This window comes from Eumetopias jubatus, unplaced genomic scaffold, assembly GCF_037043125.1.
Source record: "Eumetopias jubatus isolate StellerSeaLion01/CBP00866 unplaced genomic scaffold, mEumJub1_p1.0 scaffold_7, whole genome shotgun sequence".
Classification (NCBI taxonomy): Eukaryota; Metazoa; Chordata; class Mammalia; order Carnivora; family Otariidae; genus Eumetopias; species Eumetopias jubatus.
This window is the reverse complement of record NW_028274813.1, coordinates 12,240,248-12,263,384: the sequence shown is the minus strand read 5'-3', so window position 1 is coordinate 12,263,384 and position 23,137 is coordinate 12,240,248. Positions and strand designations below refer to the sequence as shown.

The 23,137-nt window shown below is 36.7% G+C and overlaps 1 protein-coding gene across 2 annotated transcripts in view; it reads right to left on the bottom strand.

The window, feature by feature from the left end:
- Positions 1–23,137, bottom strand: part of TRIP11 (thyroid hormone receptor interactor 11) — a 65,202-nt gene that overhangs the window by 5,790 nt on the left and 36,275 nt on the right. For both annotated transcript variants that reach the window (XM_028098367.2, XM_028098373.2), the window contains exons 14-20: positions 20,320–20,483; positions 19,108–19,211; positions 14,942–15,041; positions 3,458–3,539; positions 2,529–2,643; positions 1,985–2,101; positions 241–385 (exon numbers count right to left, since the gene is read on the bottom strand). In XM_028098367.2, the coding sequence (XP_027954168.2) occupies positions 241–385; positions 1,985–2,101; positions 2,529–2,643; positions 3,458–3,539; positions 14,942–15,041; positions 19,108–19,211; positions 20,320–20,483 (827 nt within the window). The remainder of the gene's footprint in view (positions 1–240; positions 386–1,984; positions 2,102–2,528; positions 2,644–3,457; positions 3,540–14,941; positions 15,042–19,107; positions 19,212–20,319; positions 20,484–23,137) is intronic.

The window sequence follows — 23,137 nt, the reverse complement described above, 5'->3', positions numbered from 1 at the left end:
GAGTTATTTCAATATACAAAGGAAAAATATTTCATATTGTGTAGGTTAATCTAAGCTAATTTAGTATCAGATTGCTACAGAATATATGAAGCCAAAATCTAATGCCTTACTGGAATTTTGGAAGAAGTCACTGCACGTTTTCAAAAACACTAAAAATTTAGTTAAGATCACGGTAAAACATAATCATAAATTAAACATTCAATTTTTTAAATTGTAGAAAAAATAAATATCTGGTTTTACCTTTAAAACTTTCTGGTACATTTGTAACTACTTTTCTCCTTCCTGGTGAATCCAGAGGTTTCATATCATGAACAGAAAGCTTTGGTGGTGGAACAGATGGATGAGATTCTGTTTCTAGAAATTTAACAAAAAGTTCTGAAAAAGACTAAGGAAATAATATTTGGGTTATATATTAGGCAGATATTAAATTATACTTATTACAAGCAAAAAAATGTACCAGCTACTCTAATTAAATATCAAAAACTAATCATGCCTTCTGAATCATTTCTTTATAATTAAGCTTTATGGACCATTAAAACTACTAGTGCTTTAGTTATGTTTATCAATTAAAACCTTTAGCAATATAATCAATAATGTTTGATGATAACATTTGTTACAAACCTTAGTCATAATTAGCTACCTGATGACAAATTTCTTGCCACTGATGGCACTTAAGACATCATCTTAAATCATTTTAGTTCTATTTACATGGACATGAAACACAGCATCAAAAACAAGTATTAAAAGTCATATTTAATCAATGAATATAGCAAAAGCTCACCAGTAATATTATCAGATTAAAATAATGTAGTGTAAACCTTTCCTTTGTTTTTATAAGATTTTATTTTTAAGTAATCTCTATACCCAACATGGGGCACAAACCCACAACCCCTGCTCCACCGACTGAGTCAGCCAGGCACCCCTAGCCCTCTCCTTTAAAATAAATTTCATGCCATCTGATTTAAACTAGGGTATTTTTTTATCTTCAACCAGCTCTGGGTATGTTACCTATCCTCAGTTTCTTCTTTATTAAAAAACAAAGTAAAATAAAGAAGCAAACTCCACATTATAATTCACAGCTACTCAATTTATTTATTTTTAGTTTAGTTTTTTTTATTTATTTATTTAAGTAATCTCTACACCCAATGTGGGGCTTGAACTCATGGCCCCAAGATCAAGAGTCAATGCTCTTCCAAATGAGCCAGCCAGGTGTCCCGAGCTACTCAGTTTATTAATGTTCATTCAGACTACTAGGCACCGTGTTTTCATGTTTATTAACTTCTTCCTCCTGCCAAGATGTAAGTCTGTTGAGGGCAGGCACTTTGTCTTCTGGTTTGCTGCTGCATCCCCAAAGTTGAGAACAGTCTGGTACACAGCAGGCGCTCAGTAAGTAAGTGCTGAATGACCAGGTAGATAAAAACATGCATAAAATAAAGCCTCTGTCTTTAAGAATCTCGTAATTTAGTAGTAAGACAAATGATGCTGTGCCTATAGCAGCATGATCAAATACAAAAATACTTAATACTTTGAAAAACAAAAGTACTGTATAAATAAAAAGCTAAAATAAAACATATATGCAATAAATTTATTTAAACTGGCTTAATGGGGCGCCTGGGTGGTTCAGTCAGTTAAGCGTCTGCCTTCAGCTCAGGTCATGATCCCAGGGTCCTGGGATTGAGTCCCATATCGGGCTCCCTGCTCAGCGAGGAGCCTGCTTCTCCCTCTCCCTCTGCCACTCTCCCTGCTTGTGCTCTCTGTCAAATAAGTAAATAAAATCTTTAAAAATAAATAAACAAGTAAAATAAATAAACTGGCTTATTATCCTTAAGCTAATCACCTCTCTGGATCTCAAGTTTCCACAACTCCAAAATAAAAGGGCTGTATAATGAAATAATCTAAAAAAGAAATCTGATTTTCACAAATGAATGTGAGGCACAACCATTTCACCACTCATATTCAGAGCAAGAATAAAATTGGCTCTTACACTATTAAGCACAGATTGTTGATTTGGTCTCAGAGGCGTGCTGGGGACACTTTTTGATCCTCCTCCAAGCCACCCAGTCATCCACCTGGTAACACCACCCTGATCTTCATGAAGCAACTAAAAGATTATTTTAAAACAGAAAAGTTTTATCAATACAAGAAAAGAAAAAAGTAAGAACTATTTTTACTTGATTTCAGATGGTAGCACACTATGCTTTTCAAGTCCAACTCCTAGTAAATGTTTCTTACTGGGAGAGGCTACACATACAATAAAATGCCATCCTAAGCACTACCTCAAATCAGAGCTGGGGCTTGTCATGTCTCAAAATTTAGCATTTTGACAGGAGACGTGACTTATAAGTGACAAAACTAGTATTACACAAGTTGAACAAATCCACCTCTTCATGGTAGTATGAACTGGTCCATTTCCCCATTACTGAGAAAAAGGAAAAGCTGTATAATATAGAGTAAAAGAAGACACTTTTATATGATGCCACTATCTGAGTTATAAAAATATTCAGAATGGCTTTCCATTGTTCAGTTACCTGCTCCATTTCCTCCCTCTTGATACCCAGGATGCTTCCCATTAATCGTAGCACCTCGTGGCGCTGATGTTTTGGTGTGTGGAAATGTCCAATGAAGAGGTTTCTCATTAGGACTCTGTGAAGATAAAGGCGGAAACAACTCAGGCTAACTCAATAGTTATGCCCATATTTAGTGTACCCACACAATAAACACTAAACATATATTATACTTTAAAAAGTTACCAAGAAACCACTAACCAACAAGATTTTGAAGTACTTAAAAAAAAAAAAAAAAAACCTCTTGACAAGTCTAATCAAAGACATTTCAAACAATCTAAAAATGCATACCTTTTAAAACATCAATTATTACCCACTTACTTTCTCCAACCGAATCAATCAACTGAGATGGTGCTCAGTGACTCTCAGTGTCTGTCTGGCTTCTGCCTTAAGATACTCCCGATGTCTCCCTCCCCACCTCAAATGGTGAGGACAGCTCTTGTGCTTCACAGGTATGCTTCTACTCCCACACTCACATTTATTAAAAATTTGCTAATAATATCAAAATCTTTAAAATATTAATGATATATTACATATATACCTAGGTTTCAGACCTAATGCACTGAAGCAAGGTATGTTCTTTAAGGACAGCGAGAGAGAGTTAAAAAGAATGCTAAGAATAAAACTTTTTATTTTCTACACACTTCCTACTATGGTGATGTTTTAACTCTTCCACATGGTTTTAAGAAAAAGAATTTGAGCTGGGAAAAATCCATTTAAAAACCAAGAGAAGTTATTCTACTGACTCCTCATGAAAGCCACCTACATCTCATCACCATACAAGAAAAGCCTTTTTAAAAACTTAATCACATATAAACATCTACATGTAGAAGTTCTTTTTACTGTAAAGGTAATCTCCATAAAATACATAAAAGTTAAAAGGCAGAGCATACTTGTCCACTTTTCCTTCTGTGCTGTTTACTAAATTCATCAATTTCTTTTGTACATCATCCAGCATTTCTTGTCGGAGTTCATCTGTTTTAAAACGTGAATAAAGACAGTCATTAACTGATTAAAATAGCCTGGATGAATATATAATGAGATTTATAACATCTTTCCTATAAATTTTGAATATATACACTTATTCTAATTAGTAATATTTAATAACTTCCATCTCTTCTTTGGTTCAGGAACTGGGCTTTCTGGTATAGAAATTACCTGGCAGCCAGACTATGCCTTTATTCACACAGTTTATCCCCAATAAAGTATTCGATTCTTCAACAGAAAATTTAAAAACCGAAAAAGGGTTTTCATTCTCTTCAGAAACTTAATAGCAAAAAAGAGATTTTTCACCACTGCTTCCGTGCATAAAACATTTCCAGAGCCACTCTTTAATGGGGGAGAAATGGAAAGGACAATTTTAGATTTTCCTTTTCCATTTTCCTGGCTGGACTCTAGTTTTTGGTGAGCTAAGAAGGATATTTAATACAACTAAGAGCACGGCTCGGGGTGCAGCTCATAGGACAAAGTATTCTGAGGTATATAGGTTGCAAAACCCAATTCAGATCACTGGTTCTGAACTACTAATCAAAATAACGATAGCTTATGTGACTAATTCAGAAGAATGCTGGACTTTTATAATTCTTATTTAAATCTGTAAAATCTTGGTGGAACAGCTGGAATCCAAGCAGTATTACAGGCAAAGTCTAGAATTACAACAGGAGATACCCCGTTCATAAATCCAACTGTGCCACAGGGCCAACCATTCCCAGATGAAGGAACTCTCAGCCAGACCCAGGGAGGTTTGATACCTGTCACCTCAGGAATGGATAATTCGAGCTGAAGGAGATGCTTACCCAAGCTAGATTACAAGTTTGGTTCTGAAAGAAATGAAGAGATTGCTCTGCAGCAGCGCTCTACTTTTCAAATCAAGAAACACTCCAATCCAAACACTAGACTCTGACCTCTTTCCACAAAACTATTCTGAATTATGCTGCATTTTCCTGGTGGTAGCTGAACACAAGTCCCCTTGTCAGATATAGGACTCACTAATATTTTCTCCCATTCCGTGGGTTGTCACTTTGCTTTCTTGATGCTATCCTTTGAAGTACAAGAGTTTTTAATTTTGATGAGGTCCAACTTTTTTCTTTTGTTACCTGTGCTTTTAGAGTCACATCAAAGAAATCAATGCCTAATTCAACATCACTAAGATTTATTCCTGTGTATTCTTCTAAAAGTTTTATAATTTTAACTCTAAAATGCAGGTCTGTGATCCATTTTGAGTTAATTTTCACGCATGGTGTGAGGTAAGGATCAATTTCGTTCTTGTGCACGTAGATATCCAGTTGTTCCAGCACCGTATGTTGAAAAAACTGTTTTTTTGGTACCCTTGTTGAAAACCAACTGATGAGATATGTATGGTTTATTTCTGGACTCTCAATTCCTACTACAAGACTTCTGCAGATATTTTTTCTTCTACCTGAGAAGCTCTTTTCCATCAGGACCGCCTATTAACTTTTATTCACCTTCACATCTAAGTTTGTAGGTCACTTCCTCAAAGTTTTCTCTAAACCCTACAGATTAGGCCAGATCCATCTGCTTTATGTTTTCAATCTGCCTTGCACAATGCCTAATATTCTGATTTAAAGTACTAAGTGTATATACAAAAATGTCCAGTTTAATTGTTTGCAATGGCTTGTGGTTCTTCTAAATTGCAAAAATCTAAATTGCAAAATGTAATTCATGTAACAGGCTAACTTTACCAAAATAGAGATGGTTGCCATAACCATATTATAAAAGCAAGATTTGTGTTTGGAAAATCTACTACAAACGTTTCCTTTCCTGTCTTTCCAGTAAGGAATTTAAGCTTGGACATTAAGAAAAAAGAGAGAGAACAAGATTACTATTAAAGTCTGAGTCAGTAAAAGACATTTTAGATTCTTAATGTGCACATATATACTACGAACACATGGTGCTATTTGGGCCCTTTCTATTACTACATTCTGAATGTAAATAGAATTCTCAACTATTCAGAGGAAGAACAGCAAATAAATTAGTATTTTGTTGATGTTCTGAATTAACCATTCCACTCGTGGACTACGGTAAGAGCCAGAGTAACGATGGGCACAGTCCTCTGTTCCATCCTCCCCCACTATGGAAGGGCAGCAGAGAAAGAGAGGTCAAATTTACCTCCACCTTCCCTTTCTCTCAGATCTCCATCTACTTTCTTCTAAAATTAATGATGTTTTATATTGATTATATATCAAAATAATAATATTCTGAGCTATATAAAATGTTACTAAAATTAACTTCACCTGTATCTTTTTATTTTTAACATGGCTACTAAACATTAATAATTATACATGTGGCCTGCATTATATTTTTATTGGACAGCACCGCTTTGGAGCATAACCAGAATGTAACCACTACAGTATACTGTCTCTTATTAAAAAAAAGAAAAGAAAGATAAAACTGAATGATAGACATCTTCAGAGTAAAATTCATAGAGCAAAGAGTTGATTTTGCTCTGATTAAAATTTTAATAAAATAAATTAGAAAAATTTAATTTTGCTCTATAAAAAAACAGATCAAGAAATCTATATTAATAAAGTTCAAATCAAGGGGCGCCTGGGTGGCTCAGTCAGTTTAGTGTCTGACTCTTGATTTTGGCTCAGATCATGATCCTGGGGTCCTGGGACCGAGTCCCGCATCCAGCTCTGCACTCAGCAGGGAGTCTGAGATTCTCTCCCTCTGCCCCTCCCCTCCCCTGCCCCGGACCCCCCATTCTCTCTCTCACAAAATAAATAAATCTTTAAAAAAAAAATAAAGTTCGGGGTGCCTGGGTGGCTCAATGAGTTAAGCGTCTGCCTCTAGCTCAGGGCGCGATCCCCGGGTCCTGAGCCCTGTATCGAGCTCCCTGCTCAGCGGGGAGCCTGCTTCTCCCTCTCCTGCTCCTGCTCCCCCTGCCTGTGCGCTCTGTCAAATAAATAAAACCGTAAAATAAATAAATAAATAGATAGAGAGATAGATAGATAGATAAATAAAATAAAGTTCAAGTCAAAGATATCTTCTTAATGAAATTAATATTAGTATAATTTTGATTAAAATCTCTGTTCTAAAAGGTAGGGTCAAAACAGCCTTATGGCCAAAATTATAGAATAAAAATTTCTTAAACTCATCAGAATACAAGTTAGTCCTAAACTATAATGTGATAGAGAACTGATAACTCTGCATATCCTTGCAGGCATGCAGAGGGCTGTTTCAATTTCAAGTAGTAGTTTAAACATATTCTGATACTGAAGTCTATGAAAAAACCCTCAGAATTTGGAGGGAAGGCTTGGAAGAACGGTATTAACTAGGAAAGGTTTAGAAAAGAAAGTCAAATACTGACTTCAAAGGTCCCTACAGACTTCTCTTTTTCTCCAGGCACCCTTATTTTCCTCCCATCAGAGATTCTGAATATTTCTCCACAAAAACTGAACACTAACTCAAACCACAATTTGAAATCAGAACTGTATTTATATGGGTAGACAAAATAACGGTTATTCAGAAATGGGTCTTTAGCCAAATATAATATCCCTGTGAAATAATCTAACATGCCAAAATAATTCTTTGGAAGTTAAAAAAAGAAAATAAAAGGCACGGGGATATGCTTTAAAGTTGAGCAATAAAGCAACTGAGAGTTAGTCTAGTTTAGGGGAAGAGTTACTCTAAATATATGCCATCCTAAAACCTGCCATATCACAGCCTCTTCTCCATAATGCCTAGAGAGGACACTGCGGACCTCACCACTTGATTTAAAATCAAAACTGAACATTAAAATGTACTGACTACAACAAATAAGTCCATCATAACTTTACATTTTATTTGTGATTAGTAACACTGCATTATCATACTGTCTTCAGAGCACATCGTAAAATTAAGTCACACTCCTTACAAAGTCATCTGGCTGTTGCATGACTTAGCTCCCTTGGACAAGACTCAAGTCAGATTTATTTAACAGTCACCTGACAGAGAAAAGAAAGGTGATTGGAACATGACTTGAGGGTCAGAAGACCTGCATATGAGTCACAGTCCTTTCACCAGGGCCAGACGCTGTTGCCTATTTTGTAAAATATGCATGCTTAATCTCAAAGGATTTTCAATCTACTGATTAAATGTGACTTTTCTAAACAGTGAAGTGCTGTATTAAGCATTAGTACTCACTCATCTGATCTCTTAAAATAACTAAAGAATTCATCTTTTACCCCTAACCAATACCAATAATGCATCATTTCAGCTACTATTAACACTGATAATTTTGCCTCCGTTTTCTCTTGTCCTCTTTACGAACCAAGGAGCCAAGAGAAGGAAGAAAAAAATGTTAGAAGATGATTTCATTTATAGATATGTTGGTAAATAAACTGGGTCTAGTGTCTTACTTGCACAAGCTACCTAAAAAATAAATGTGAATCTTAATACATTAAATCCAATATAAGGAAACTTAGCCTCTTCATTTCATTAAATGTAATCAAAGCAAAGGCTAGAAATTAGATGATCTTTTTATCACAGAATTTCAACTTCTACAAGATCAATTTCTTTATAAACACCAAATAATACTTTTTAAAGGCATTTTATATTTAACATTTGAAGTTAAGACATACCGGCATCTGCTTTGTCTTTTAACTCAATTCTTTTCAACCATATCATAGAATTTTAAGGTCTGAAGTACATGGTGAGTGCTTTCTCATTCCCTAACTGTAATTAATAATTGATGAATGAAAAGTAATTTTTGAAATTCCACTTCCCAGCAATGAACTCACATGAAAAGACTTTATTAATACAATATAAGCTCATTAATTTGAATTTCACTAGGTCCGAATCTGTGACTCCATTAAAATAGCAACACTGAGGTCTCTTGGATTATTTGTACAATTAAGTTAGAGTTACTATATGCATTTACAACAGGTCTTATATAAATATCTTTAATGTAACCAGATCAAATTTATTTTCCCTCTCCACCCTCCTCCTCCCTCAATCCTTTAGTATGAATTCAGATAATTTGTACTGCATTTTTCCATATCAAAACAAAAATTTTTTAAAAGACTGAATACTGTGAATCAAATTACGTATTTAATTTTAAAAGGTGCACACAGACCAGCCATACCCCAAAAGGGCTGCAATTTTGTCAGAGAAAAGTAAAGCCATTATAATAATTTTGCCACTTACTGAATATCATCACCACTATAGAAAATAATGACAAAAGGCTTTCTAGGCTTATGACTGAACCTCAACTCATTTCTGAAAGCTCCCTGTTGCAAATGGCATGGACTAAATCTGGCCCAAAGAAATGTTTTTTCAGCCCACACAGGGTGTTCTAAATTTGGTATCACATAAAAAAATTGGAATATTTCACATAAAAGTCTACATTTCCCGAGTCTCTTGAAAGATCTGGAGATTTGGCAACATTGGGCCCCACAGGCCTGCATGGCAACAGTCGAATGGAGCCGAGAATTTGCTGCCTCCCTAAGAAACTCTTCAATTCACCACTCTCTCTACTTGGTCCGATTTGTTCTCTTATATTATTTCTTGGGCCCCAGTTTATAATTTATGTTTGTGATCCATACTTATAGTTTCATTTCTCCACATAACAACCCACTTCCACCACCACCTCCCTTTGGTCACTACCAGTCCACCAGATCCGCCAGTTTCCGGATTAAGCTGCATAGATTTATATGAATTTCTCCCTCTCTCTAGAATGCTGTTTCCCCAACTCCCTGCCTGCTTAGCTGTACCTATTCATAGCTCAAGTGAGGTCAAGTATACCGTTCACTAGCCTTCTCTACCCTTCCATGTCACCAAGTAGAATGAATTGTTCCTCCTTTTGAAACAACTGGTTGCATGTGATTACATGTACTCTTCCCCAACATGTGATTACATGTACTCTTCTCCTTCTTGTCTGACTCTAAGCCTCCTGAAAGCACCGGTCCCCTATATCTCTGTATCTCCAGTGCCTATTTTAGTGCTGGGTACATAGCAGGAAACAATGCATTTTTGATAAGTAAATGAAAGAATGATTGATTTTTCTCTAGGAAGGGAGAGTATCTGGGAAGAACAGAACACAGGACAAAAAGAATAAATGATTTATGTTCTGACTCTGTCCATATGAGGGAAAATACACAAAACATAATAACTCAAAACATTCCCATCTCTACATAATTTATTTTTTCCTTTGTACTTTAGAAGAATTAATAAAACACACATTTAAAATATAACTATTAAGTTTAAAAGGGCTTAGTTATTCATCTAATTGATATAAACTTTTTTCTTAACTAAAGTCCTGGCATTGTCTAGTATACCCAGATGTTTATATCATCACAAATAATTTTTTAACCATTTATGGCAATTCAGAAAACTGCATCTGGTATTTCTTATATGTTTCCTCTAAAATCACCACTTCTGCCAAAAACATCTATAAAGAAATCCCTCAAAAGGTTTGGGTAACAAAGCGTCTGGGAATGTATTTGGCCTATGTTCAACAGGACATTATATGTTTTCTTGTATAAATCATGTCCTGGAAAACGGAATGTCTTTATTTAAAATAAAAACTCTACCATCCAGCACCATAAAGGTAGTTCCATGAAAAACATTTTAAACCTCTTTTATATGTGTAGTTTTAAAACATATTTTTATGCTTCATATTACACTAGGTTTACTGGGGCTTATTTTATATGCTCTTCTAGATTTTCTTCAACAAAACAAAACAAAAAAAACACTGTAAGAAAACTTTCCATTCTCAACTTACAGACTTTTTAAAAAGCAGTCACCTTCTTTAAAAAAAAATTTTTTTTCAATGGGCCAAAAACCTTAACCTCACCAAAGAAGATATACAGATGGCAAATACGCACATGAAAAGATGTTCCACATCATATGTCATCAGGGAACTGCAAATTAAAACAAGCTATCACTACACACCTATTAGAATGGTGCACTGGAGCTCCGGCACCAGCAAATGCTGGTGGGGATGAGCAACAGGGACTCTCATACATTGCTGGCAGGGATACAAAATGGGACAGCCACTTTGGAAGCCAGTTTGGCACTTTCTTACAAAACTACCATACGTTCCAGCAATTGCACTCCTTGGTATTTACACCAAGGAGTTGAAAACTTATGTCCACACAAAAACCTGCACATAGATGTTTACAGGAGCTTTACTCATAACTGCCAAAACCTGGAAGCCCCAGCCAAGAAGTCCTTCAGCAGATGAATGGATAAATAAACTGTGGTCCATCCAGATAATGGAATGTTATTCAGCACTACAAAGAAATGAGCTAACAACCTATGAAAAAGACACGGTGGAACCCTGAATGCATATTACAAAGGGAAAGAAGCTACTCTGAAAAAGCTCCATCCTGTCTGATTCCAACTCTATGATGTTTTGGAAAAGGCAAAACTATGGAGACAGTAAAAAGATCAGTAGTTTCCAGAGGTGACAGTGGAGGGGGGGTGAGGAAAAGATGAAGGGACACAGAGGATTTTTAGGGCAGTGAAAACACTCTGCATGATACTATAATTTTGTAATTCATTATAATCTGCCCAAACCCATAGAATATATAACACCCAAGAGTAAACCCTAAGGTAAACTGTGGACTTTGCATGATGATGATGTATCACTGTAGGTTCATCCTTGGTTAAAAATTAAAAAAAAAAAGTACCATTCTGGTAAGTGATGTTAATAACAGGGGGAAGGGGCTATATAGGAAATGTCTATACCTCCCTCTCAACTTTGTCACAAACCTAAAACTGCTCTGAAAAGTCTTAAAAAACTAACAACAAAAACAAAACAAAAAATCAGTTATGGGATCCTTCAAGGTGCAGCTCTATACTGGCAGACATACCAAAAGATACTCCCAATGCTAGAATCGAAATTTGTATTGTTTATGAAAGCTTATTTCTGTGTATCATAAAATAATTGTTATCAAAATGAGAACTATTTTGTGCTATTTCCAATTTTATCCAATCATTTTCATTTAGGCAGGAATTTATCTCAAGGACGATGGTAGAGAACAAGAAGTGAAAGAAGTAAAACGTCAAGTCTGGCCATAGATACAGCAAGATGACACATCTTTTAATGGTTCAGCTGTAGTCTAGGTTTCCACAGGTGTGTATTTTCCCATGTATGACAATTCCACAGAAATTCTGAACTCTGATCAACTCAAAATAGTGAAAGAAAGACTCTTCCTATCTGCTTCACAGAGGACTAGCATCTTAAGTTTGAAAAATCAGTAATACAGGATTGGCATGTGAAGTGAGTCTTTGGAACTATACTGAACAAAAACGCTTTCAGGCAAAATGATTATAACTTCTAGTAGGAAGGAAAGCAATATTTCTTCTACCAGACACATTATCTATTAAAATATAGCACCTATAGGACCTTAGGGTTTCCTTTTCTTCTTATTTTATGGGAAAAGGGGGTCATGCGGGGAAGGGAGACAGAAGTTCTTATATTTTAGGGGTGAAATCTTCCTACTAGTTTAGGGCTCTACTCAAGTTCCTTTCCTCCACGGAATGCCCCTGACACTTAAGGAGATTCTTGGGAGAGGTAAATATGCATGTCTCGTGACCACTGCCATGTGCCACTAACTTATGCTGTGAACCTATGCTGGATCTACGCCATGTGTTACTTCCTATCTCGCTCACAAAGCATCTAGCATGAGTCCAGGTAGCCGGTTCTCATTAATTACTTAATGCCTGATAAAGTATCTTCATATTTTTCATACAAGGCCTGTAAATACCTGAACCTAGAACTATAGTTCCAAGTACATACACAACTGTGTACTCTAAGAATGAGCGAAATCATCAATGATCTACTGTTTTAATATTGGTGTTGTAAGTAATGGCTCCCTTTCCGTATGTTTGACCAAAATGAATCATCTCATCTCCGGTAGCAAGAGCATAACCAAGCATTTTGAATAAAATACCACTTTTAAAGTGAGTTTCCCAATATTGTTTAAATGTTGAAACTGCATATCAACTAATCATCAGTCTACAGATGCTTAGAAATAAAACAATACTTTGCTTCTACAATTTAAGTCTCTATGTACTTTCTTGCAACAAAAGCCAATCTGTCTCTTTCAAAATTGTTTCTCCTGGCAAATATTTTCGCTGTCTGGCCAAGTTTCGTGTTAAAAATAAAGTACAGTATTACAACATCAATCAACATTTAAAGTACTTAATGATCTATGAAAGAAAATATACAGTGATTCTTTTGAAACAACCAAGCCAATCAAGGTTTATTTATATTATCAAATCAAGAGTGCAGCTTTGAGAAAATAAAATCACATTTGTGTTTACAGATATAAAAGCAATATTAAGCACTGAGGTAACGAAAGAAAACATCGTTAAGAAGAGACAAGAATGACTTAAAGACACAACAGAACGGTCTCTTCACTCCCCTTCCTGTCTGTGTGACACTGGCCTCTTGCCTGTCCTCTCAAACACTAGTTGTGTTTGAGGGGACATAATCAGAGTTTCCTGCAGCTAATATTTACTCCATAAAACGAGTCCTAAGTTTCTATACACTTACACTGAATGGTAATTGTCATTTTTTTTTTATATCAATAGGGACCTCTAAGTCTTGTCAGATATAATCTAAATCTGAAATATTCTACTACTGGGGGTTTAACTGAGTGCCTGAACAAGTACTAAGTAGTGTAGGGACTCTGAAAATATTTACCAACTACAATAAGTCACAGAATTTTTTATCTTAGCATCATCTACTGGAAATTACTCAGGTAGATATCTAAAAAGGGATGTGGCCTTAAACATTATATAGCAGCGTGCCACAGAGCATCATGATGTCACAGGACCAATGAGCTGGCTCAGAATACTGTTCACTTCCATTAGTGCAATGCTACCCTAAGCTATCAATTCTCTGGCTAATTCTTGAGTAACGAGTGCATCTTCTCTGGGTTGGCCATGTCTGCGGATAATGCTATAGTTGCTCTGGCATTTTCCCAATAAATACTGCCTCCCCAAAAGGGCAACCATATCAACATTTAGGGCACAATATAAAGGATGCTGCCCTATCTTTAAAGGAGATGGGGATACACAGAACAAAATACAAGTCAGACTATAAATAACCATTTTCCTGACAGGACAAAATAAAGTAACATGGAAACATCATGAGCTTTGGTCAAGGGTAAGAAGATCAGAGCTCAAATCTCAGTTTCCTTGACTTATAAAATGAAACTCATATCACCTACTCTAGAAATGCTTGTGAAGAGTAAATAAAAGAAGACTAAATATAATGCAGTATATGTTACATAAAATGCCCATGATACTCAATATGTAATTGTTTCCTTGCTGCCCATTTCTGGCCTCCTACGAGATTTAGAGTTCCAAGGCTGGCCAAGTCTGACAAAGTAAGGGCAGTGATTTGCTCAGAATCAAACTATCTTGAGGACACCTACCTCACACGATGTAGCTTATTGTTTTTTGTAGTCCTGAAAATCTCTCGTCTGCTCTCCGCTGTTAAGATTCAGGACAACTTCCTCTGGATCATCCGTTGGTACCCATGCATCAGGGGTTCCTGCTTGTTTGCCTCCTTACTGTCCAAGTCACTGTTTCTGTCATCTGACAGCATCTCTGCTGTGCCATCTCCTAATTTTGCCTATTTCTAATTTCTATTTTATGTTAAGTAGCACTTCTTAATTCCTTAATTACGGACCTTGGCACTTACTGTGCCCAACCCAGATACCCAAAGGTGGTACATTTCTAGGTTCCATGATCACCTTAAATCATTACCTACTGAATACAGCTCTAGAATAGCTCAACTTCCAGGGACCTTTAAATCAGAGATTAAACAGAGACATGCAATCTTAGTCAGCTGTTAGATTCAACAAAGCATTCTGAACCACCTGATTACTTGAGGCCCAACTGATAATGCTAAGCATAGGACTCACCTTAGGGAATTGGTAAGGCTTATATCTTACCAGCATCACACAATCACATAATGAGTGCCTATACGTAAAGCACCATCTATAATCATAAAAAGCTAGTTATACTCATTCATTCCACAAGAAAGTTACTCTTTTTCTTGAGAATATTGTCCTACTACATCCCCTGGATGAACACAGAATGAGCAGAGAGAAGTCCTAGCCATAAAAATTCGGGTCAGTAAAATCACTTCCCAATGATGGTCAGTAGGGTGACAACCAACACAACTGGACTGCCTCCATATGCAGGAAACTTAACTGGCCAACCAGGGCCAACTTTCGACTCTGGTTTCACTAGGACCATGTTAAAATTGAAGCAAGCTGGTCACGGGAGATGGAAATGGAAGTCCCACCCAGTGGAAGCTGGGCTCACTCAACTACATGGATGCCCGGGAAAAGACTACATCTGATTCAACGCTAGTGTTGTAGGGGAAAAAAAATGGAAAAGAAAGAAACACGTACTTTGTTTTTTAAGTTCTTCAATTTGTTCTTCCTTTAAATCTAACTGTTCTGTAAGTCTTGATGCTGAATCCAATGCAGCATTTGCTTCATCGAAACGCTCCTGAGGAAGAGAAGTTCATCAAAAAGCAGCATGCAAAAACTATTTCACAAACTACAGAGCTGGAAGCCAATCAATCGATCCTCTTCTGTTCAGCTGACGAAGCTCTGCTTCTGTGACCTTGGGCAAGTTCACACAGTGACTATCAAAGACAGAGCCCATACTTCACAGCACAATACTGTCTCCCTCAGAACTAAATCAAAAAGAGGATGCCACTAAAAGACAATATGGTGACAAAAGTTTTAAAAAGTGACAATAATAAGAGCATAAACACTACAAAAGGCAGATACAAAAAGTGAAGAAATACAACAAACATTCTTTTTAATTTTTGCAAGTCTGATGAGTATAAAATGACATTTCATTACTACTTGATTATTTTAATTTTTATTTCCCTAACTGCTAGTGAATTTGAGCATTTTTCCATGTTTACAGGACAGCTAGAGCTGCTTTTCTGTGAAAACTTCTTTGCATACCTTGTCCATGTTTCTCTTGAGCCTTCTCATGTTTCTGAGCGTACCTTGTCACCAGCGCTACAAGTATTATTTGCCAGATCTGCCATTTGTCTACTGACTGCATGATACCTTTTGCCATGTAAAAGTATTTAAACATTGTATACGGTTAAACACGTCTTCCTCTGCTTTCACAGCTTCTTGAGTTTTAGTCTTGGTTAGGTTCTTCCTTGCCCCTAGGCTCTACATGTACTCTTCCAGATTTTCTGGCAAGGTTTTTGTTTTGTTTTGAGCATTTACATCTTTCAAATAGTGTTTCTCAATGGGAGTGATTCTGGCATTCCTGGCCCCTGCCCACTAGATCCAGTCACTGTAATGAGCAAAAACAGCCCCAGATTTCCAGCACCACTCCCAGGTGAGAATCTGAGCTTTAATACAATTGGAATTTATTTTTACACATGGTATAATATAGGGATCCAATCTTATTTTCTCCCATATAGATAGCCAGCTGTGGCAACATCATTTATTAGATAATCTATCCTTTTCCCATTAAATTGAAATTAGTTTAGGGTTTCATTTTAAATTCTCAAATATATCCTAGGCTCTATTTCTGGATTCTCCTTCTGTTTGACTAATCTAGTCAATATGCTATTGATTAATGGCTCTACTTTGATATTTAGTAGGAAGTCGCTCCTCACTGTTGTTCTTTCACACAGTTTTCTTGGCTATTCTAGAGTATTCACCCATGTAAATTTTAGGTCAAATTTTACCATCTTGAATCAAAGTGACCGTTTTTTTGATGTGTCATCTTAGATAGGCTATAGCCCCCAGTTATTCAATCAACCATAATCTAGATGTTGCTGTGAAGGTTATTTTGCAAATGTAATCAAAGCCCCTAATTGGCTGAATTTAAGGAAGACATGAATAATCAGAGTGGGCCTGACTGAGCTAGTTAAAAGTCCTTGAAAGCGGATGAGCCTTCCCCAAAAAGAGAAAAAATTTCTGCCCGACTGCAACCTCAGCCCCTCCCACAGAGTCGTATGTCCTGCTTGTGATTTTCTTTCTTGACCATCTGTGGAGAACAACTCTGGCCCATGCCTGTGATGGGATCTTCCCATTTTGACTACCAACTCCCACAATCGCACTGCCAATTCCTTATAATAAATCTCATAGATGTCTATCTCTATATGGCATATCAATATGTGTGTGTGTCTGTGTGTACGTACTCACAACACCCCCTCCCTGCTGGTTCTGCTCCTCAGGTTGAACCCTAACTGATACACAGAGGGACTGAAACAAAAAACTTTAAATAAAAATTTAATATTCCAAATCCACAAAACTAAATTTAGTATAAAGGAAATTTAAATAAATCTTCAAGTAATTTTTTTTAACCTCACAGCATTTCTATTTAAGAAATTATTAAATCTCACGGGCTCCTGGGTGGCTCAGTCGGTTAAGCGTCTGCCTTTGGCTCAGGTCATGATCCCAGGGTTCTGGGATCAAGTCCCACATTGGGCTCTCTGCTCAGCAAAGAGTCTGCTTCTCCCTCTTGCTCTGCCTACTTGTGTTCTTTCTCTATCAAATCAATATATAAAATCTTAAAAAAAAAATTATTAAATCTGAAAACTACACTAAGACTTTTTCTAAAATTAAGATTTAGACTTAATTATTCTTTCTACCATTTGCTTGGGTTTTATTTCACCAATTTCAGCTTTTATTTTTACTAATTCCCTCTTGGTTTCTTCTGATTTGTTTTCTAAGTATATGTCACATTTTACATTAAAAATAAAGCCAGTTTAAAAAGAAGATCTGCACTTCTATTCTAATAATGTGGCAGACGACATACTCTGGACCCATTAGAAACAACTAAAAGTATTGGATAAAATATTTTTTTAAACATATTAATGAGCAGACCAGAAAGTAAGCATAAATGGTCAATGAACATATTAAAAGATGCTTGCTCTTGTTAGCAGTCAGACAAATGCAAATTAAAACCATAAGAAGACAGCCCTACCCACTACACTAGCAAAAACTTTAAAAATTCTAAAATGCCAAGTATTGCCAAGGATGCAGACCAAGAACTCTTATGCACCACTGTTAGTAGACATTAGGACTACCGCCATAAAACAACTTGCCATCATCGTATAAAGTTGAAACTGCCCATATATATCTCAGGACTCAGCAATTCCGATCAAGATACATGCCTGGAGGAAACGCTCGTACGTGTGTACCAGGAGATGTAAACAAGGAAGTTCAGAACCACACCGTTTGTATAGCAGATAATGGCAAGGTCTATTATCAGTAAGATGGATAAATTATACATTCATGCAATAAATACAGCAGTGAAAATAATAAGCCATGCACACATAACACACAGTAACACAGCTAAAACTCATGAACATAGTAACTAAGTGAAAAAAGCAAGTTTCAGGAGAATTACTGAATTTACATCCATTTCAAAATTCCATTTACACAGAGTTCAAAATTATGCAAAACCATACACTGTATCATTTGGAGATGCAAATATATGTGATAAAACCATAAAGAAAAAACGGGGTGCATAAATACATTCTGGACTCGTGGTTCTCTATGAAGTGGTAAGAAGGGGATGAGAGGGCGCCTAGGTGGCTCAATCAGTTAAGTGTCTGCCTTCGGCTCAGGTCATGATCCCAGGTCCTGGGCCTGAGGCCAGCATGGGGTTCTCTGCTCAGTGGGGAGTCTGCTTCTCCCTCTGCCCCTGCCCCCTGCTCGTGATTATCTCACTCCCTCTCTCCCTCTACCTCCCTTTACCTCCACCCCTGCACCCCCCAAAATAAAAACAAAAACAAAAACAAACAGATGAGAAATGGAGGGTATGCCAGGACTTCCAAAGATGACACTGTTCTTATAATGGGCAGGCAAGTACGAGGGTACCTGCTCTACTGCTCTTCTTTTATTTTATATGTATTATCTATATACTGTTTTACAGCCACTCAGTATTTAATAAAAATTTCAAAACTTTAAAGGAAATATGTCTTCCTTTATTAGGAATATTAACAAGGCTGAACAGTATATTCACCACTAATGACAGGTAAACAAATTGTATTACTTTCCATCAGGTGTCGACAAAGTCTACTTAAACTTAGAAAAGTTCATCCTAAATTCTAAAAGCAAGTCACATCTCTTCATGGGGATTCATTTTATTTATATTTTATATATAATTTTTCTACATGTGAACTGTAAGAAAGATATTTTAAAGGATTATGCTGCAAAAGAAAAAGATCTAAAGGATAATATACCTTATTTTAATCCATGTGAAATAGAGTGCCCAATATATCTTGTTGAAAAGAGAAAATTATAAAGTTACAAGTGTAAATTAATTTTTTTAGTGGCCCCTGAAATACTCATCTGTGCTAAAGAATTAAAATTTCCCATCATCTCATATTTGTTGTGTCTAAACTATAAGCCACATGGGGAAAGTCCTGAATATCTTGTTCACCATTACATCCCAGCATAGGGTAACAAGTAACCAAACAGTACTTACTAAAACTAACTGTTTAGGAAATTATTTCAAGATAAAGATTCTACAAGTAATTGTTCATGAATAATAATATTTGTAAGAGAAAATTATTTCAACCAACCTGTAATGACATCAGTTTTCCTTCCAGATTCTCTGCCTTTTTCTTCCATTCAGCTACAAGCTGTTTGTACTTTTCTAGTTCAGCAGAATACATAGCTTTTTCCTCTAAAGAGAAAATAAAGTTACATTAGTATTCTGCAACTGTGTGATAAAATTAGAATTTTATTCCACTTGAAATTTTAAGAATTCAACAGAAACAGTTCAAGTCTCTCAACAAGAAAATTACATATGCCTTAGATCATGTGAGCTGGAATTAAAGAAATTAAGTTTCCTCTGCCTAAAACCTTCTCTACCTTGTTCATCATGCAAACTCTTCCCTCCCTTCAGAACTCCAATCAAATATTTCATCTTTGGTAAAACCTTCCCTACAGACATACTACTTTGTACACCTGTCCATTCTAGTATGTATTACATACAATGGACCTTGAGAATTCTTATTTTAAAATTCAAGATTTCAACCATGAGTAAGCCTGAAGACTGAGATATGTACAAATTCAAAGTTTTGCTTAGGCACAAAAATTAAAACCCCTATTACTTCATCACCCTCATATCCCCCAATCACTTGCACCCTACTAGCAGTTAGTTCACTGCCGATCACTACTGAATGTATGAATAAACAGACAGATGGGTAAAAGGAATGATCTAAAGGAGGTACATGTGAGGTGGGAGGTAGATGTGAAAAAGCATACTTGGTCATCAGAGTAATACCTGCTCTCTGGTCATTGTGTCTGTGTCTCCAGAAAAATATTTTCCACCTGGACTAGAAAATGTAGTTGCCTCAAGGTATATGAACAGCTAAGAACAAGTCAATCAATATTTCAAAGGACAGTAATTACTGATGATTAACTCTCTGAAGTAGATTTAACCTCTGACCAGTATCTCAAAACCTAAGTATTGCTTCTACATGGTCCCCTTTTATCACGTGATCATCCTTCCTATGTCATCCTTATTAACCTTCCCCAACTCTCACCTTCACTGGTCATAATATGATACTAAAACGTATCTTTAATAATTCCTATATACCACATTCTCTAGTCTTAACTGTAAAAGGAGTCTACATTAACTTGTTGATGGCAACTTATCTTTCCCTCCTACAAGTGGGTAACCTTTCAAAGATTTCCCTGTGCCTATTTCAAAATAGCACCAAAATAGGCCAGAATTCCCAATAACTACAATAATTTTTCTTCATTGAAAGACTGACCATACAACTCACCTTGCTGGAAATGCTCTAGTACCATCTGGAGGTTGGAGAGTGATAGAGCATACTGCTTTACTTGTTCCCGAGAGACAGAAAGCTGCAGTGTGGTTTCATCCCTTTGCTTGGAGACCATATTCAGTTGCTCCTGCAGTGACTCTACCTGCAAACTGGCCTGATGGCTTCCAACAAAAAGAATAAAAGTCAGGGGTGCCTGGGTGGCTCAGTTGGTTAAGCGTCTGACTTCTGATTTCAGCTCAGGTCATGATCGCAGGGTTGTAAGACTGAGCCCTGCGTCAGGCTCCATGCTAAGCGTGGAGCCTGCTTAAGAGTCTCTCTGTCCCCCCACCCCCCAAAAAGAAAAAGAATAAAAGTCAAAGTGTTTCTATTACTTTAACAAGATAAAACCACTTCCCTACTTGTGTGTGTGTGTGTGTGTGTGTGTGTGTGTGTGTGTGTGGAAATACATACATAACATTCACAATGTTGTGCAACCATCACTGCATCCATCTCCAGAACTTCATCCTCCCAAGGGGAAGCTCCACATCCATTAAGCAGTAACTCCCCCTTCCCCCAGCAACCACCATTCTACCTTCTGTCTCCATGAATTTGACCTTCCTTACATTTCATTGCATTAAATTCAAGTTAGATTTCAAAGAAACTTTGTTCTCCCTGTTTTGTTAGTTCATTCTTCCCGTGAAAGTGACTTTGAACAAATGGCAGTCATTTTAAAGATTAAAAGTTGAACTAAACAAGAGACATAAGTATAATAAAAATTTACAAACAGTCTGCAACATTCATGTTTCCAGGCTAAAACTCTAAGATGTAATTTATCATAAAATTGTAAATTGCAAGGACCTTGGAAGTCATTTTGTCCAGCTTCCAACCCAATAAGCAATAGATTCTGAAACCTTCTTCGCTTTTGACACTTGCAACTATGGTGAACTCACAACTTTCCAAAGGCTATCCCATTGACAAAATGCTCTAATTATTAATTATCTTTCACTATCATCTTTCTTTCTCTTTAAATACAATAACCCCTATATCTGCCCCAAATAATAAATCAGAAATCCCTTAGAGATTTATTTATCCAGGTTTGTGTCACTGATGTACTTCCTTAATGTATAATGATTACAAATAAGATACTGCAATAGCCTTTCCTGGGTTTTTAATATCCAGTTAATAAATTCTTATTCAGGAGCCATCCATTAAAAAGCCCATTAAGCACCGCGCACTTTGAGGAAACTTTACCCAATAGCACCCTCTTGTGGGAAGAGCAGTAAATTGACAATCAGCAGACAACTCTGCCCTCAAATATCACTGGATTTTATGCAACCTTGCTGGTTAGCATGTCCCTGAACGGGTGGCTACAAGGATGAAATGGGCTATGAGGTCACTCAAGAAGTTAACACCAGGTATTACTACAGTTAATAAAGGGCTCAAAACACTGTAATCTGGTTTGTAGATCTGAGTCACTCATTCAAAAGTATTAGTGAACACTTGGGACGCCTGGGTGGCACAGTTGGTTAAGCGTCTGCCTTTGGCTCAGGTTGGGATTGAGCCCCATGTTGGGCTCCCTGCTCCACAGGGAGCCTGCTTCTCCCTTTCCCTCTGCCTGCCACTCACCCTGCTTGTGCTCACTCTGTCAAATAAATGAATAAAATCTTATGAATGAATGAATGAATGAATGAATGAATGAACAAACAAACAAACATCAATGCCCACTCCCAGTGACCTTATATTTCACTGGATGGGAGAAGATATAAGATGGGTCAACAATTACTTTTGTACCCTAAAGTAAAATGGAAGTGTGCTACCAAAGATTCAAACAAAGCATTATGCAGGTTCAAAAGAAAAACATCACACCGGGGTTTGGTTTTGAATCTGAGGAATGGGATGCTAACTAAAGCATTCTTTACAAAGGATATGCTATTTGAAGAAGGTGGGACTAATAGAAAAACTGTTTGGAATCAGGCCTACTCTAGGCAAAAGAATATGAAATGAAATGTAGAAGATGGGGTGCCTCGGTGATTCAGTCAGTTAAGCATCTACCTCTTGATTTCGGCTCAGGTCATGATCTCAGTCAGGGTCGTGAGAGCAAGTCCCACACTGGGCTCTGTGGGGAGTATGCTGTAGATTTTCTCCCCCTGCCCCCCAACCCTGCTCACGCATGCGCCCTCACATGCTCTCTCCCTCTACCTAATAAATAAATCTTAAAAAGAAAAGAAAAGCAGAGGAAATAGGAAAACAGTATCTCTAGCTAAAGGACTGAGTAAGACAGTTTGGCTGGATGTATAGCGCGAAATAAGGCTAATGAGGGTGCAGATAGCCCAGACACTATTTTAATTAGAGAAAATAAGGACCCAAAAATTTGAAGGAAAGATTATCTAATTTTATTGCCTGAGAAAGTTCTGGCATTTCTGTCAATGTGAAACACACACACAAATGATCACTCGTTTTAATTATCATTTTAAACAAGTTTTCTTTATGAGACTGAAGGTACAATAATATTCCCTGCAATGCACTGGGAGTGCACCTCAGAAATACAGTCTCCACTGGCCTATAATCTCTTTGCAGAGGTAATATCTACTATGTCCTTATATCTCCCTCAGCATCATACACAGTGAAAAACAGAAAGATGTACATACCACTAATGGAAATATAAATGGACATGATATTTCTGGAAGATTATCTGGCAATACATCTCAAAAGTTTTAAAAATGCCCTTTGAACCAGACCTGCCATTTCTGAAAACCGAAGCTAAGAAAATAATTTGTCATCAACCCAAAAATACCTATCTTGGGATATCATGACAGCATTTTTAGTAATTCTGAAA